Here is a 17,344-nt window from a genome sequence, read left to right on the forward strand (position 1 = left end):
TTTTCTCTCTTGGTTCTCTTGTCCTGTGTGCAAGTTTTTCCTTTCCGATTTTGATTTTCGTTTTAGTTTTTGGTCTGAAATTTCAGCACCTTGTGAGGTCAATCTGCTTATTGCTAGAGTCATAAAATTCGCATACGCACGCTTATGCGATGGAGTCTTGAATTACCTTGCCTCTAGACAATCAACTTGGAGAGTTTCGTTGCTCGGTGTTCATCTTTTCTTGTTTCTTTGCTAGTTGTGTTCTTTCGAGTGCTAAGACACATGAATTGATCTTAAATGGAACTTATGCTTCATATACTATCCGTGGAGTCGTGTTGCCTTGATTTTCTCTTGTTAAAACTTCTCTCGATTTTTGCTTCCGCTTGAGTTTGAGCTGCATTGGGTGATTCAAATAGAAAAATGCTATCAATTTCGTAAGAAATTTGTTGAGGCACCTATTCACCACACTCTAGTCGCCAATCTCATTCTTACAATTGGTATGAGAGCTAGTTTGATCACTTGTTGACTTTAACCGGATTTGTGATCTGTAGGTGACATGGAAAGAAGTGAGAAGATTCCGCTATTTGGTGGCCATGATTTTTCATACTGAAAGGTGCACATGGAGTCTTATCTTCTAAGTCAAGAAAGTGCAATATGAGAGATAGTTGATTCTAACTACGAGATCCCTGCTACTCGCACGACTCAGGTTCAAATCAAATAATATGAGGCCAACAACAAAGCTAGAAATATCTTGTTCACTAGTCTGAGTCGGAATGAGTTTGGCAGGGTCCAACACCTTCGTATTGCTTGGGAGATCTAGAATACTCTGAGTGTCTTTCATGAAGGTAGCAATCAAATTAAGGCCAGACGTCAAAGCACATACAACCAAGAATACCAAATGTTTGTGCAAGACCCCAGAGAGTCTTTGGATGCGATGTTTGCTTGCTTTGATGGGATTGTTAGCAATCTTCGATCAACTGGTGTTTTACCCTATTCTAATCACGAGAGAGCGATCAAGCTTATCTATACTCTTGACCGTAGCATATGGGAAGTGAAGATCTCGAGTATTGAAGAGCCTCCAAGTTACGACACGTTGACTGGTGATGAGCTCTTCAGCAAGCTCAAATCCATCGAGATAGCCAGGACGACTCGGATCGATCTTGAAAATCCCGTATCTCAGAACACGGTGTTGACTTCTGGACCTGATGGTGGCAATCAGTCTCCAGCTGGCTTTTCTTGTGCTAACACTTCATCGAGTGGATTTGCTTTATTTTCCTTGGTTTTTATCACAGAGGAGCAGGTGAATGCGTTGGATGATGAGGACCTTACATTGATCGTGAAGAAGTTCACCCGCTTCTACAACAATCACTGAGACTGGAGGAGGGGTAGTTCTCGTGCTTGCTTTGAGTGTAGTGACACTACCCACTTTAAGGTGGACTGCCTTAAGCTCAATAAGAGGGATGACGATGACCATGACTACAACAAGCACAAGAAGAAGAATAAGAAGCCCTTCTTTAAGAAGAACCATGACAAGATGGCTTAGAAGGCGGCCAAAGCGGTTTCAAGAGCGTTCGTGGCGGTTCTCAGCGACATCGACACTTCTTCCAACGATGAGGAGATCTTAGAGGAGGATGAACCGCAAGAAAAGAATAAAAGAAGGCCAAGGACTTTACTAGCCTCTGCTTCATGATGGACGACAACAACGACAAGAACGACCCCGAGCTGGATCCTTCCGAGGTTTGCCTTCATACGACCAACTTTTCATCCAAGTCAATACCTTGAATGATGCTCTCGTTAGCCAGGATATGTTACTAAAGAAAGCTGTAGGACTCCAATCCTGGGATCTCTTGAGCCTTCTGTATCAGTCCCTGGATCAAGCAGCTGATACGCACAGTAACAGTTATAATATCAAAGTCAAACTTCATACATAAGTATTATGGTTCAGAGTACAAAAGGTTACAACCCATACTGTGTATTACAAACCTAGCCGAGAGGCTAACAAAACACAGCGGAAAGTAAAAGCCCAAGCCACAAGCATCTTAGGGTGCGAACACGACTTCTAAGACTACAATTCATCCCCACCTTCACCTCCGGTGAAGTCTGCATCGGCTTCCTCATCTGAATGACAGAAAGAGTGAGTACGGAAGGAATTCAGCAAGCCCTATACTACTTCAAGTTGTTCGATAGATGCATAAAGGGGTAATTCAAGAAGAAAGATTTGCGGTTTAATTTTAAGCATAAAGTAGTTTATGCAGGTATCTAATTGCATCATCTACGATTGACTTTAAAACAGTTTAAAGAGTTCAAAACCAGGTAATAAGCTATATCTGGGGTTTCTCAGTTCTGAAAAGGGCTACGCCTCACTCCGCAGTCCCTATCATCTCATATGGTGTACCTCTAGTTCCACATAGTTTCTGGTGGATTAAGCCAAGAACCTCATCACACGAACATCTAATCTACACACTCACTCATCAAAACTCAAGCATCCGGAGTCTAGTAAAAAAGGTTCTGCCTTTGCATGTCCATGATCGTGGACACGACTATTCAAATAGAGTTACACTCTGCAGAGATTGTACAGCTTTACTCACACGATATGCTCAGCCTCCAACCATTGTAAGCGGAGGAGCGAATTATACCGAGACACTCCAATCACCTTTCCTACCATGCTTTTCTACGAGATTTACCCCAAAGCGTCAAAGTCCATATACTGAAGGCCAGTCCCCTTTTTAAGCCTAGGTCGGTACTAGAAACCTCCAAGTAGAAGGACAAATGGCCACTTGACTGATCGCTGCTCTCAGCCTCCTAGTATGATGCCCAACTCAGTCCAGTGAAGGAAAGTCAAGTTCTGCCTATTCAGGACGTATGGTTGCACGGGGTTTGCTAAGGTATGGCTGTGAAACGACTCGATTCTTAAACGACCAAGACAGGTATCTTCTAGCAATGAATACCACAAAGGTAACTCAAGCCCCTAAGAGCATCCTCGTCCAGAGTACTACTCTACATGCCCCTGCCAAAGAAATTTTTACCTATTTTTACACATCCTCCACCATATCACACATGACATCAAGGATATCACAACCATCACAAAATTCATAACCATCAAGAATTCATGGTATATGATTTATCATTGATAACAGGAAAACTTATCTTCGTGGAGAGGTGTTTTAAAAGTGATGTCTCCGAGGAGACGTATTTATCCTAAGCATGCTAGATATCAAGGCATCATATATCATTAATATAGATAACAATAGGTAATCATAGGGTGATATGTATTTTGGATAATAACATTTATATCATAGTAAGAGTTTAATAGGATTAACTACTATAAGCAGTTTGTAAAAGTATAATACATAGCACATGCGATATAAGTCCAGTTTTAGTTGATCATGTAGATTAGTTGAAAACATAGATTCAATATGATTAAAGAGATAGGACTTGCCTTCTCTAGAGTTTTCTTTGAATTCTTGGTTGCAATCAGGATCTTCCTTGCTCCTGACACTTCCCGCACAACACTTCCAGAATTCTGGCGGATCTGTAATCGACTACGATCAATAACGTGTTATACTAGAGAATAATCAATTTAAAGCAAAATAGAAAACAAAATGATCCCTAATGGATAGCACACTGGGATAGATGGGTAGACCTCGAATTTAGATGAATTTCGGCGAAAGAATCGCCAAAATCGGAGCCAGGACCGAGAAGTTATGACTCCCGGAAGATTTAATCTAAATTAAATCAGAAATTAAGAAATTGCACTATTCATGAGTGGGGCCTACGGGTGGAACCCACTGAATAGTAGTCTGAGCCCACATGAATAGCAAATTAGTGAGTCCCACATGAATAGCTGACTCGGCCTGGCCGAGCCACAGCCCAAGGTGATCCATGCTAGCGCACGGGCATGAGGGCGCGCTGGCATAGTGTGAGCGGTGGAGGGGAGGGGGAAAATGGTCGGTGAAGAGGAATCCACAGTGGTGCGCATTGGGAAGCTTGCCGAAGTTGGGTTCCGATAGGGTTTCATGATGGGAAGTCAACGCTGGGCTTCTACACGGTATGGTGGATGCGGCGAGAGCTCACCGACAGTGGTCAGCGACGAGATTAATGCCAGATGATGGCTGGAGAGGGAATAATGGCTTAGGAAAATTTGGGCAGCACCTCCCCTACACTGAGAGGTGCCAACTTGCAAGGAAAAGAGGCCTAGTACCTCTAGGCATCACGGCACGATGGCCGGCCACAACACAAAGCAAAAGCACCCCGGCGGCGGACGGTTTCACGACGGTGGAGGCAAAATGCTATGGCTACGTGCGAGAAGGAGCTATGGGGATGCCTACATGCTATCTACGCGGCCTTAAGGGGGGGGGGGGGTCGGGAGGTTCACTAGCGTTGAGACGGTGAGAACTGGAAGGCAACCGACGGAGCGATGATGTCGAAGTGGTAGAGCTGCTTGGTCTTCTTGCACGGGCAGCTCCCGTTGAGCCTCCGGCGAACGAGCGACAGCACAGGGATGACATCGGACTCCTAGAGCTCCTTGGCAGTACGTCGATGGTAGCTCAGTGACGGCGAAGATGGGGTGGAGAGAATGGGCGCGACGGCGGTGAAATGGGAAAACGAAGAGGAGAAGGAATTGGGTACGCTATTTATAGACGGGAGAGGGGAGAGAGGTGAGCAGAGAGAGGCGGTGTGGCTCATGATGTCGGGTGGCAAGGCCAACAGGTGTGGCAGCGAGGTGGCAAGGCGACGCCCACCATTTTCCCAGGGCGTGGGCGCTCTACGTCGTCCATGCGCGTGCGCAGGCGCAAAAGTCACGGGCGCCAGAGCCTTTGTGTTATGGGAGAGAGAGAGAGAGAGAGAGAGAGAGAGAGCTGAGAGAGGGGGAAGGGAGCAGGAGCGCATGACAGGATGGGCGAGAGAGGCAAGTGGCTCGCCGGCCGACGTGGTGGTGAGAGACACCGATGCACGACGCTGGGTCACGCTGGAGGAGAGGGAGGAAAGGGCGCGTGCGAGCAACGGCGGATGGCGGACATTTGAATGGCCGAGCGCGCACGGGCGTGGGCGAGCGCGCGGGAGCAGGTCAGCGTGGTGCGGTGCGAGTTGGCCCGAGAGAGCACCCGGGGGAGTTAGACTGAGCGTGCGCGGGTGAGGGAGGGAAAAGGGAGGAAAGAAGGCCGGACTGGGTGCACTTGGGCCAAAACTGAGAGGGGGAGAGAGATTGAGCCCAGGAGAATAAAGAGAAAGAGAAAAGGAGAATTGGTTTCGGAATCAAATTCAATGAGTGATTTGAACTTGGATTTTGACTTTTGGATTAAGATCAATTCAAATAAATATACTTGAATTATGATTTGGGCTTGGATCTCGAGCTTTTTGAGATGATTAGAATTAAAGAATTCGAAATCGAATTGGATTGGAGCTGAATAGAATCTAAGAGTAGTTTTGAAATTGAGAGACATTCAATTTCAAAAATCCACACAAAGAACCACAAAAACCTCGAACCAAATTATACGACCCAAATTAATGCAAGGACTATTTTGAAACTGACTCTTGTGCATCTTATCACACTTAATACACATATGAATGTATACATACTGGTATATATATATATATATATATATATATATACATTTATATACCTATTTTCCTAATCTTAGCTAGTCTTCTTAATCATAAAAAAGGTTTTAATTTGGAATGAATTTTGTAAATAATTAACATGTTTAACTCATGATGTTACAAAAGTTGTGCGTGAGTTGAAGGGTCTTTGGCTTAAGTATGAGTCTGTCTCTACTGAACTTGTATTGCTTAGGTCTAGGCCCGATGTTAAGTAGTTTGAGAGTTGCCTGATTGTCATAACTGAACTTATCGAGCTTCGTAATTTGCATGCTAAAGTTGTCAGTTGGCTTGAGAGTGCCGAGAAGAAGCACCTTGAGGAGGAGTCTAGGTTTACTCTCTTAGGTGCTTGTAAGAATTGCCCTTTGCTTGTAGGTTCACGAACTGAAAGACAAATGTCTGAAGGAGTTAGAGTCTAAATTGGAGAGTGCTGAGAGTTATAAGGATGTGTAGCTAAATTGTTTCATCTACACTATCTTTCAGGACAAACTCATCTGGGTTAGAGGGCAAATTCAGAAGCTTTTTACTGAGAATGAGTACCTCCTTTCTTTGGTGGAGAAGTGCTCAGAGGGCAAAGGGAAAATGAATTTGATCTTGGCCAAGACCAAGATGTGTGCTGACAAGGAGGGTTCGGCTCTTGGGTTAGGTTTTCGGAGGGTGGCTTACAGTGGGGAGAGTATGACTGTGTTCACCATATCTACTATCCTAGAAGCTAAGAAATCCAAAATCAATGCCACACCACAACCCATCAAGAAACACAATCCTCAACCCACAAAGACGAAACCCGCACCACAATTCAAGAGATCTCCACAGCCTAGAGCATGTGAGAGAGCCCTGAGTGAACGGCAAACGAGTTCCCAAGAGACGCTACCACTGCATCTACTACTAGAGAGAGGGTCCCTTGGTTGGGTTTTGCTTTCACCGTAGGAGAGATGAGCAGCGTGAGTAGGAGTGGAGCACCCAGGACATGTATCGCCCCTCTATTGGTGTACATGAGCCTTTTTCTCGCTTCCACTCACGAGTCCCTGGCGCTTTTTAGTCTCTTCCTAGAGGTCTTACCCAGTATGGATTTTGCTATGACTAATTTGATTTTGGTCCATGTGTAAGAGGCTTTGGGTCTCAGCACTTTGGTGGACCACGTTTTTCTCATCATGGTACTCGCCCTCAGCGTACTAGAACTGTTTTACCTATACCTGCTTTTACCACTTCAGGGTGGATGACCTAGTACTTGATTTCCAAGAGGTTTTTGACTAACTCAGTACTGAATCATCCACCTATTATTCTTCTTATATGTAGATGGCAGGCAGAAGCCTGGAGAAGAAGTGGCTCATTGACTCTGTTTGTTCGCGCCACATGACTGGAGATTCATCATAATTCTCCAGCCTCACCCCCATGAAGTGACACGAGTACATCACATTCAGGGATGATCGAAAAGAAAGGGTGAAAGCCAAAGGTATGATAAAGGTGAATGAGAGTTTCACTCTCAAGGATATAGCTTTGGTGGAGCATCTGGGATACAATCTTCTCTCTATATCTCAGTTGTTGGATGAGGACTTGGAAGTGCGTTTTAAACGTGATACTTCTCGAGTTCTCGATTCTTCTGACGCTTTGATTTGCAAGATTTCTTGAGTTGGGAGATTTTTTGGAGCTGATTTTTCTAAGTCTCTTGGTTCTTCTCGTTGCTTGATTGCCCAAAGTTCTTCTGAGCTTTGGATATGATATAGGAGACTAGGGCACATGAGCTTTGGTTTGCTTACTCATTTGAGTGCCCTAGGCTTGATCCGAGGATTGCCCAATCTCAAGTTTGAGAAGAATCTTGTTTGTGCTCCTTGTCGGCATGACAAGATGATTGTTGCCTCTCACCCACCAGTCAATCTGGTGATGACTGAACGACCGATAGAACTTCTCCATATGGGCAATGTTAGTCTTCTTTCTTGTGAGCAAGGATGAAATATTCTCATACTTTTGGATCTTAGCTTTCAGATTGTCTAAGGAACTCCCTATGCAATGAAAGCAATTTGCAGTGATAATGGCATCGGGTTCAAGAACTATCTCTTTTTGATGCTTTCTGTCTTGATCATGGCATTGAGCATCAATTTTCTGCCCCACGTATTTCTCAGTAGAATGGTGTGGTTGAGAGGAAGAATCGTATTTTGGTGTATAGGACGATGCTTGATGAGCATAGGACTCCTAGGAGGTTTTAGGCTAAGGCTATTAGCACACCATGCTACATCTTCAATCGAATTTTCTTGTGCTCAATCTTGAGTTTGAATTCTTATAACTTATGCTTTAGGAGGAAGCCGAAAGTTTGACATTTGAGAGTTTTCGGTTGTTGCTTCATCCTAAAGCGTAACAATCTTGACAAGTTTGAGTCATGTTCTTTCGATGGCATTTTTTTAGGGTATTCTCTTCATGGTCATTCTTACAGGGTCTTTAACCTTGACATTAACACTATTATGGAGTCCTGTGATATGACCTTTGATGAAACAACTCCCTGTATGAGTTCTATCTTTGAGTGTACAGGTGATCAGGAAATGAGTGAGAGCATCTTTGTAGATGGCAACCTTCTAGCTCTTGATGAGGACGAGGATGATCCACTACTCCCCTCGACCACACCTACTTCAGGGCTATCACCTACTTCTTCTACTCTAGCAGAGGGTCCTGCAATGTCTACTTCTACTTTAGCTGCTCTTGCACCTGCACCAGCACAGGTTGAGGGGGAGTTCACCTCTAGGCGTGAGGCCCCTCAACACATTCAGTAACGACACCCTGCACACATGATGATCGGAGATCTTGATAAGAGGGTAACGATTATCATGCTCATTTTACCGATTCTGCATTCATTGCTTCTTTTAAGCCTCATGATGCACATGCTCTTTTTGATTCAAGTTGCGTCAATTCCATGCATGAAGAGTTAGAAAATTTTGAGAGAAATAGAGTTTGTGTCCTTGTAGAGCAACCTCCCAATGTTCGCACCATAGGCACAAAATGAGTTTTCAAAACCAAACATGGAGAGGATGGGTATGTAGTGAGAAACAAGGCTAGAATAATGGCTCAGGGTTTCATTTAGGTAGAGGGGATAGACTTTGGAGAAACATTTGCATCTGTAGCTAGGCTAGGAGCCATTAGGATCCTTCTTGCATTCGCGGCATCCAGGGGTTTCAAGTTGTATCAAATGGATGTCAAGAGTGCTTTCCTAAATGATTTCATTCAGGAAGAGGTCTATATTAGGCAACCCCCAGGCTTTGAGCACCGTAAATACCCACATAGAGTTTACAAGCTTAGAAAGACTTTGTATGGGCTTAAGTAGGCACCTAGAGCTCGTATGATAGGCTTAGGTCTTTCTTTCTAGAGCATGGGTATGTGATGGGGTCAGCTGATAAAACTTTGTTTACTCTCAAGCATGATAATAATTTCTTACTTGTTCAGATATATGTGGATGATATCATTTTTAGTGGCTCTTCTCATGCACTTGTGGTCAAGTTTATAGAAACTATGAGCAGAGAGTTCGAGATGTCGATGATGGATGATCTCAACTTCTTCCTTGGGCTACAAATCAAGCAATGCAAGTAAGGTACATTCATCCACTAGGCGAAGTACACCAAGGATTTGCTAAAGAAGTTCAACATGTGTGATGTGAAGCTCTTGGCAACACTGATGGCTACCTCGATCATGCTTGATTCAAATGAATATGGTGAGGAGGTGGACCAGCGAGAGTACAGGAGCATGATCAGCTCTCTCCTATACTTGACAGCGACAAGACCCGATATCCACTTCGTCGTCTGCTTGTATGCTCGCTTCCAGGATTCACCAAGAATGTCTCGCTGTCAAGCGGTGAAACACATTCTAAGGTACCACAAGCACACTCTCGAGTATGAGCTTTGGTTTTATGCTTCCTCTTCGCTTTCTCTTCAAGGTTTTTTGAATGCGGATTTTGCTGGTTCTAGAATTGATAGGAAAAGTACCTATGGTACTTGTCACTTATTGGGTACTTCTCTTGTGTGTTGGTCTTCTCGCAAACAGTCTAGCGTTTCATAGTCTACTGCTGAAGTTGAATATGTAACTGCTGCTAGTTGTTGCTCACAAATTTTATGGATGGTTGCTACTTTGAGGGATTTTGAGTTGAATTTCGGGAGTGTGCCACTTTTGTGTGACAACAATAGTGCCATAAGCTTAGCAAAAAAACCCAGTTCAACACTCTAGTACCAAACACACAGATGTGAGATTTCACTTTCTAAGAGACCGCAAAGAGAAGGGAGACATTGAGTTGAGCTACATAGATACCCAACACCAACTAGCCGATATATTCATCAAGTCTCTAAATGCTACAAGATTTGCCTTTTTAAGAGAAGAGCTTCATGTGTACTATCCCTATGGTATTGTGTGAGGGGAAGTTATCATTTATACATACTCTATCTTACTTTTATTGTATTTGTATTATATTTTATTATGTAAGATAATCATAGTAGTTGAGTTTTGACTTGTATATCTTTAGCATTTTTGGTTGCTAGACTTGAATTTGGACTAAGTTGAGTAGTTGTGTGGAGCAAGCTCTTAATCTTAGGCTCTTCTTGATGCTTTGACATGATACATTTCAAGCAAGCTGGCTTTTCTTAAGATAAAATTTGACAATTTTATGAATCATGTAACTATGAAATGCTACATTCTTAATCACCATATTTGTAATTGCTTTGGCTTAGTCAATATCTTGCTATAGGCTTTTTATTCAAGATTGTAGATTAGGGAACATTGCACTATATTTTCTGTCTTTGTCAAATGTTTAGCTCATGATAGAACCTTGAGGGAATATGTGTTCCTTGTATTGCAAAGATACTATTTGACTTGATCATTGTTTCGCTGTGAAAATGTGAATATTCGGGTGAATTTAAGTATCTTATGCTCAAATGTGATCCAATATAGTTGTCTTGAAGCTACAAGATGTTTACCGTACCCAGTCGTGCAACACTTTGCTTGGATAAGAGTCAATCTGAGGATAAAAAAAAATGAAAAAAATATGTCTAAATGATCAATTTTATTTTAATTATATGATCTAACAAAGTCTTGGTTTTATATGTGAGTATTTGCAAAGCCTACTATTATGAATACTTGTTTGCTTAGTTTGAGATTGAAGTTGGCTACTTTTTAATGCTTGTATTGTCTCGGCACGAGTGGATGCTTATGTGGTGGTCATCTTGCACATGATTCGGCTATGTGAAATTAAATGCGCCAACCAACTCTTCAGGTTTAACTTGTCAAGCTTCATGTTCTTGTGTCACTGTCTCTTTTTGAGCCTCTGTGCAATTGTGAGCTCCATCCTCTCCTTTTCAGAGCCCTTTTGATATTTCTAGCACTTGCAAATGCTTTATGGTATACTTGTAAAAGCTCACTAGGATTGCATGTTTATGCATTGCATAATATTTTGTCTTTGATGTTTGCATTGCCAAATGGGGAGAGCATATACAGAAAGAAGAGTATATGCTACAAAGGAGGAGAAATGAGAAAATTTGCAATAAATCTCAAAGAAAAATAAAAAATGTGCATTCATCAAGGGAACATTTGTTTTTAAGCTTTTCTTAATCTTTTGAGGTTTTGGCTTATCTTTGCCCATCTTCGGCCTTTTGCAATCTATCTTATGCCAAGTAATTTGTGTTTACTCTTTTTTGAGTTTTTTATCACTTGGATGTACTTTACTTATTCTATCCCAAATTTTTGTGCTTTGAGGGTTGTCAATGCATTCATCAAGTGGGAGATTGAGAAACCAAGTGCAGAAGTGTCTTGACTTGCATGTGATGAGGCATTGATAACAGCTGATGTGTCTTGAACTTGGTTAGCATGTGTTTGTGGATGCTTATTCTTGTTTATGTCTAACTCAAGTTCGTGATGTCTGGAATTGGTGAATTCTTCTCTTTACATAGAAAAATTACACACATCGGAATTTTCGGTGTTAACATCGGATGTTCTAGTGTTCACCTAAAGTTCCGATGTGGACAGTGTGTACTCATCGAACTATTTCTTGTAGAGAATAATTTTTTAGGCAAAATTGGAGATCAATGCACCGAAAGATCCAGTGAATGTAGTGCCTACACCGGAGCATTTTTAATGCTGAAGCAGAAATGAAAGCAAACATCGGATGGTCCGGTGATGGACTTTTAAGAACGCCGAAGTATTTTCTGCAGAGAGGAGTTTTTTGGCGCCAAATTTGATTTATGTATGTTGGATAGTCCGGTGTTGAGAATGCGAACACCGGAGAATGCACCAGACCTTTTATTGCATAGAGGTTGTAGCAGGGTGGTTCGGTGGATTAACACATACCGGATTATCCGATGATGGACATGAGATCACCGAAAGCTTTCACTGGACATTTTCTTGCATAGAGCAAAATTTTTCTAGAATAAATAGTGTTACACTCACCGAATAGTCCGATTTTCAGGAGCAGAACACACCAGAATATCCGGTGTTCACATTTTCTGCAGGATGTGCTCTGAGTTGAAGTTTTTCATTTTGTGCTAACCTGGAGATATTTTGGAGTATGGAGAAATGTGTTTGCTTGTTTCAAGGTGTGTAGGTGAAGGATGCAACTTGGCAGTCGACGGCGTGTGATCGGGGCTAAGCGGGTGCTTAGTGCCAGACGATAAAGGAGGGCCGGACGGAGTCAAGGGTGATCCTAGTTGTACACATGAAGGTCAAGCAAAGCATGAAACATAGGATGAAGATGGCATGTTGACAAAGTCAAATGAAGGGATGCCGGTGCAAGTGACAAGACGGCCCGAGGGATCGGGAGCGGGAGAGACTTACCAGTGGTCAAGATCGCAAGATGGAGGACACATGTCATCATTAGAGCGCTTGCTTCAGGTAGAAGTAAGTGGCGGCTAGTCACTCTTTGAGAAGCGTGTTAGGGTTTCGTAATTTGGTCTTAAAACCGTGGGAGGACTGGAGGAGTACGTGGCATCATCGAAGCTTCATCGAGGTGAAGCTAAGTCGTAAAGACACCACGACCGTCCGATAAATGGAGGAGAAAATAGACTAAAATAACATCAGTGGTAGGTAGAAGTGTACTGCAATGGAGGGGTATTTTAAGAAAAAACTAGAAAACTTGAGGGTTAAGTTTCCTAGGCCTACAAATAGAGGGGTAGGGCAATAGAAGAGGGTGAACCAGCCATCCGAGCCCCTTGTACCACCCATATGATAGTAGTGTGCTAGGGTTTTAGTTGAGAGGATGATGAGTACTTAGTCTATGTAATAGGTGAGAGTTTTGAGAGAAAAATCTTTGTAATCCGCCTAAAATAGGGCTGACCTTTTTAAAGAAAGTTTATTTTATTTTATATGCTTGAATTCCACTAATTCTAGTTTCTTTCTCTTGGTTCTCTTGCCTTGTGTGTAAATTTTTACTTTTTGGTTTTGATTTTGTTTTGGTTTTTGGTAGAAATTTTAGCACCTTGTGATGTCATTTTTGTTATTGCTAGTGGTATAAAATTCGTATACGCACGCTTATGTGATAGGATCTTGAATTCTCTTTCCTCCATATAATCAATTTGGAGAGTTTCGTTGCTCGGTGTTTATCTTTTCTTGTTTCTTTGTTAGTTATGTTCTTTCGAGTGCTAAGACATATGGATTAATCTTAAATGGAATATATGGTTAATATATCATCCGTAGAGTTATGTTGCCTCGATTTTCTTTTATCAAAACTTCTCTCGATTTTTGCTTCCGCTTAAGTTTTGAGGTACGTTGGGTGATTGAAATAGAAAAAGACCATCGATTTTGAAGGAAATTTGTTGAGACGTCTATTCACCCTCATTTAATCGTCAATCTCGTTCCTACAACCATGTTATCACTTGAGACGCTCAAGATCTCAGCTACACGTCAGATCTTAAGTTTATAAATTAAGATAAAACAGTTTAAATCTCTATTTTCATATTAAGATGTAAATAAAATAGCTTATCCAAATACCATTGATATACTCACGGCTTCTGTTCTACGAATTTTTAAAATTATAAATATTTAGCTTTAAAAATTCTTATAACCGGAGCTCTATCCCATATTCCTGATCTGACGCTGCTCTGCAGACCAAGCTCGGGCAGACCCGGTTCCATCATCCTGTCATACATGTCAGATGGTTACATTGTCATGCGTGGCAAGAATGTATATCTACATGAGCTCAAGCAATGAGCAACCAGGCACGGGGTCGATCGATCGATCGATTTGCAGGTGCACTCATACTAGTATTGTTGGCATGGATTCGATTGCTGCCATGTCGACGTCCTTCTCCTAACCCGACTTGATTGCGCTCGAGCTGGCCATCTTCTTTATCGCTCGTCAGCCCGTGAACACCTCGAGCCGCTGGTCCAGCGACTTCTCTTGCGTTGGAGTGAGGATCGATCGGAGCAAATGAAAAGAAAATCGGACTGAATAATCCAGGTCAATCCTATACAGACGTACGCGGATGCATGCATGGGGTCATCTCGATTCTCAACTGTATTTGTCGAGAAAATTCAGCGAATCAACGTTCAGGAACTGGAAGCTCGTGACCTACTACATCAATAAAGTCACATTTTGAGATGGTGTAAACAAGAAAACTACTCCCTGCAATAAAAATGGAGTAACATTTTGAGATGCACGCAATAATATTAAAGGCGGATGCTATTTATCATGTACCTATTTTTTTTCTTTTTTTAGCAATGAATATGAGCTATCCAATCTCAATCCAACATCCATATCATTTTTTCTACCTCCCGTCTTCAACACACTGTTCTTTTTCTTCCTTTTTCCTGGTCGTTCCGCCCCCGCGCCGCCCACCTCCTCTCGTCTCTGACGGTGTCCCTACTGCTGGAACCACAGCCACCCTTCGCTACCGCGCTAACCAATCTATTTTCAAGCTCTGTCGCCATTAATTCCGCCTACCGCCCGCGGCTCTGGCGGCGCCACCACCCCAGCCTCTCTCTAACCCCCGGAGTCACCAATGAGCCCCGAACCCTAACCCCTTCACTGAACTCACCGGTGTTTACAGGCGCCTGAAATCGTGTCCCCTAAAGATTAGGAAATGTGGATATTAAATTATGTACACTTTGCCTATTTATGTCCTAGTGAATGAGAATATACTTTGTTGTTTCAATAGGTTTGATAAATATATTTAAGTTCATATGAGTGGCTATAATGTGTCTTAGATACCATATCAATATTCAAACGTCCATCATTGCGCAACTAAATGTTTTGCACGCTAAGGAAGAACCGGAGCATAATTTTCAGCTATAAGGATTACACTAGCACGAGTATGTTACAATGGTCGATCATGATCTACATCAGCATTAACCTACACCAATAACGAGCACATTAATGTTTTATGGCAAAAAAAAAAGATAAGAAACCGACTATTAAGCAGAACAACACAACAATGGCTGTTCGCCGTTTGTTGTCACACTTTCTACTCTTCCTAGATGATGTCCGTCCGCTCCGCAGCTATGCACGACACGACGCTGGCGCGCGCGCGGGCCCGACACGGGACGCGGAGAACACGACGCCGTCGCGTGCGCGCCGCACGGTACCGGTTTATCCGCCCGTTTGATCCGTCTCATTGGCGTCGCGCTTCGTGGCTCCGTCGTCGGCGGTGGCGGTGGCAGCGGCGGAGTTACCGTCGAGGAGGCACATGAGGTCGGCGAAAGCGCCGAGGATGTCCCTGAGCGCGTCGCGTTCGTTGAGCGCGATGTAGCAGAGCAGGAGGTCGTGCAGGCGGGCGAGGTCGGCGTCGCGGCGGCGCGGGTCCAGCCCCAGCGCGCCCACCATCTCCACCATGGACTTGAGGAAGTCTGCGCGGGGCGCGTCCGTCGACACCGAGACCTTCCGCACCTGTTGCATGTCTTCGTCGCCGCGCCCGCGGAAGGGCGCCTGTTTGGTGGCGGGCGAGGAGGCATTGGCGGCGGCGGGGAAGGCGGAGGTGGCCGCGCGCCGCAACGCGCGGGCGTTGGAGACACTGTGCCGGCCGTGGGGGTGCTCGGCCGAGTCGACGATGGAGTTGGACCGGCCCGGGGACGCGAGGAAGAACCTGCGGGAGGCGATGGCGGTGGACAGCCGTCCCGCGTCGGCCTCGGCCTCGGCCTCGGCGTCGTCGGAGTACAGGACGTCGTCGTCGAGGATTGCCGGGGACGACGTCGACGCCGAGCCCGTACCAGCTGACGGGGACCCTTCCTCATACGACGGCGGTGGCGACGTCGGCCGCCGGACTGCCGGGACCGGGAAGCACCCCAGCATTGCACGCTCCGTGCTCCTCGGCATCCCTCCAATTAGAGAGAGAAAGAAGAGCGAGGCGGGGTGGAAAGAAATGGAAGGAGACTGGTGACCGCGCGTGTATATAGCGGCCGGGTGATTAGGGAGGGTGCTTAGCAGGAGAAGGCGCCCTATAATTGGGCGCGATTATCCTAATCACCAGGCTAATACAGGCCCTAATTACGCAAGAGCAACGAGCGCCCGCCATTAATCCGAGCGACGCCCTCGCTAATACCTCTTGCAGAAATGCAAATCAGTGTGGATTGAATTTGAATTTTCTCCCGTCGGACTGTGCCAGGAATCAATTGTTAGTATGTTACTGATATGATCAACAAATGAGGCTGCGTACATGCACGCCTTGGACGGCTGGGATCGTCCACCAAATTCTTCTATGCGATCCGAACCGTCTGATTTCAGAAACGGCTTAGGTTTTTAAGGATGTAAATTTTATAGGGTCGAGTCTTACGAAATAATTCTTTTCTTATGATGACATGTGTCTCTTCTTTTTCTCTCCTCTTCAGTCCAGCCGTTGTATTAGAGAATGTGTGGCTGGATCAGAGTCTTACGGAGGTTGTTCGTAGTAAGGTCAAATAGAATTTGCTTCCGGTTAATGAATTGAGCGAGGTGAGATAGGATGGTGTCATGGTAGCCCGTGCAACCTATGACTGAGTGAGGAGTAACTGTTCAAAGATATGGTGGCAAATGATATTTTGGAAGATTTGGGAACAAAGGTTTTTGAAAAATTTCATTTATTGCATCATTAGTTACTGAGTTTCTTGCTATGACTCCAAATCTTCTTACAGAAGAAATCATTGTTCATGCACACAACAGTTTAAATGAATGTATAATTGTGTACATATTTACGAGAGATTTTAGTATGATAATTTATGGTTATGGATGATCTATTAAATTTTTTATTGTGGCTTTCTAACGGGCATGTTGTTGAAATATTCATACAAAATAAATTAATATCCTAAGGGGTTCCAGGAAATTAACCGGCATGACAGAGAGGGTAACCTAAGAAAAAGAAACAAGTAGAGAACATCGCACCTGGGCACGTAGATCCATCGGATTGAGCCGGCAAATTGCATCTTGGAGAACTCGAATAGCATGCTTCGGTCAAAAATGGAGAAACAAAAGGAGGAGGAGGAGCTACATGTGGAAGAAAGATCTTCATACAACAAGCAACCTATGATGATATGAGATCTTCTCCTTAGCTGGTACAAGAGCAGTGGAACGAGGAAGAGTGCAGAAATGGAATAAAATAGAGTTGGAAAGGTAAGGGGAGCACATAGATGCCGCGACGTTAATCAAGGCAGAGATTAAATAGGCGATAGTTATAACGGATGTAAGGGCAACTCCAGCGGATGCCGTATCCGGCCCCCTACCCGCATCCACGTCTGATGCCGGTCGGCGTGAGGCAGGATGCGGTCTCCAGCAGAGCCCGTATCGAGTGCAACAGGGTTGCGGAGAGAGCCTCGGCGACGGCAATTTTGCGGAGGGATGCGGC

The 17,344-nt window shown here is 44.0% G+C and overlaps 1 protein-coding gene across 1 annotated transcript; it reads right to left on the minus strand.

Annotated features, from left to right (window-relative positions):
• Nucleotides 1–15,120: 15,120 nt before the first annotated feature.
• On the minus strand, nt 15,121–15,843 carry LOC133907157 (transcription repressor OFP16-like). Its single transcript, XM_062349194.1, has one exon. It carries the CDS (start codon nt 15,841–15,843, stop codon nt 15,121–15,123), a length of 723 nt encoding a protein of 240 aa, XP_062205178.1.
• Between the last annotated feature and the right edge of the window lie 1,501 nt (nt 15,844–17,344).

Source organism: Phragmites australis, chromosome 24 (genome assembly GCF_958298935.1).
Source record: "Phragmites australis chromosome 24, lpPhrAust1.1, whole genome shotgun sequence".
Classification (NCBI taxonomy): domain Eukaryota; kingdom Viridiplantae; phylum Streptophyta; class Magnoliopsida; order Poales; family Poaceae; genus Phragmites; species Phragmites australis.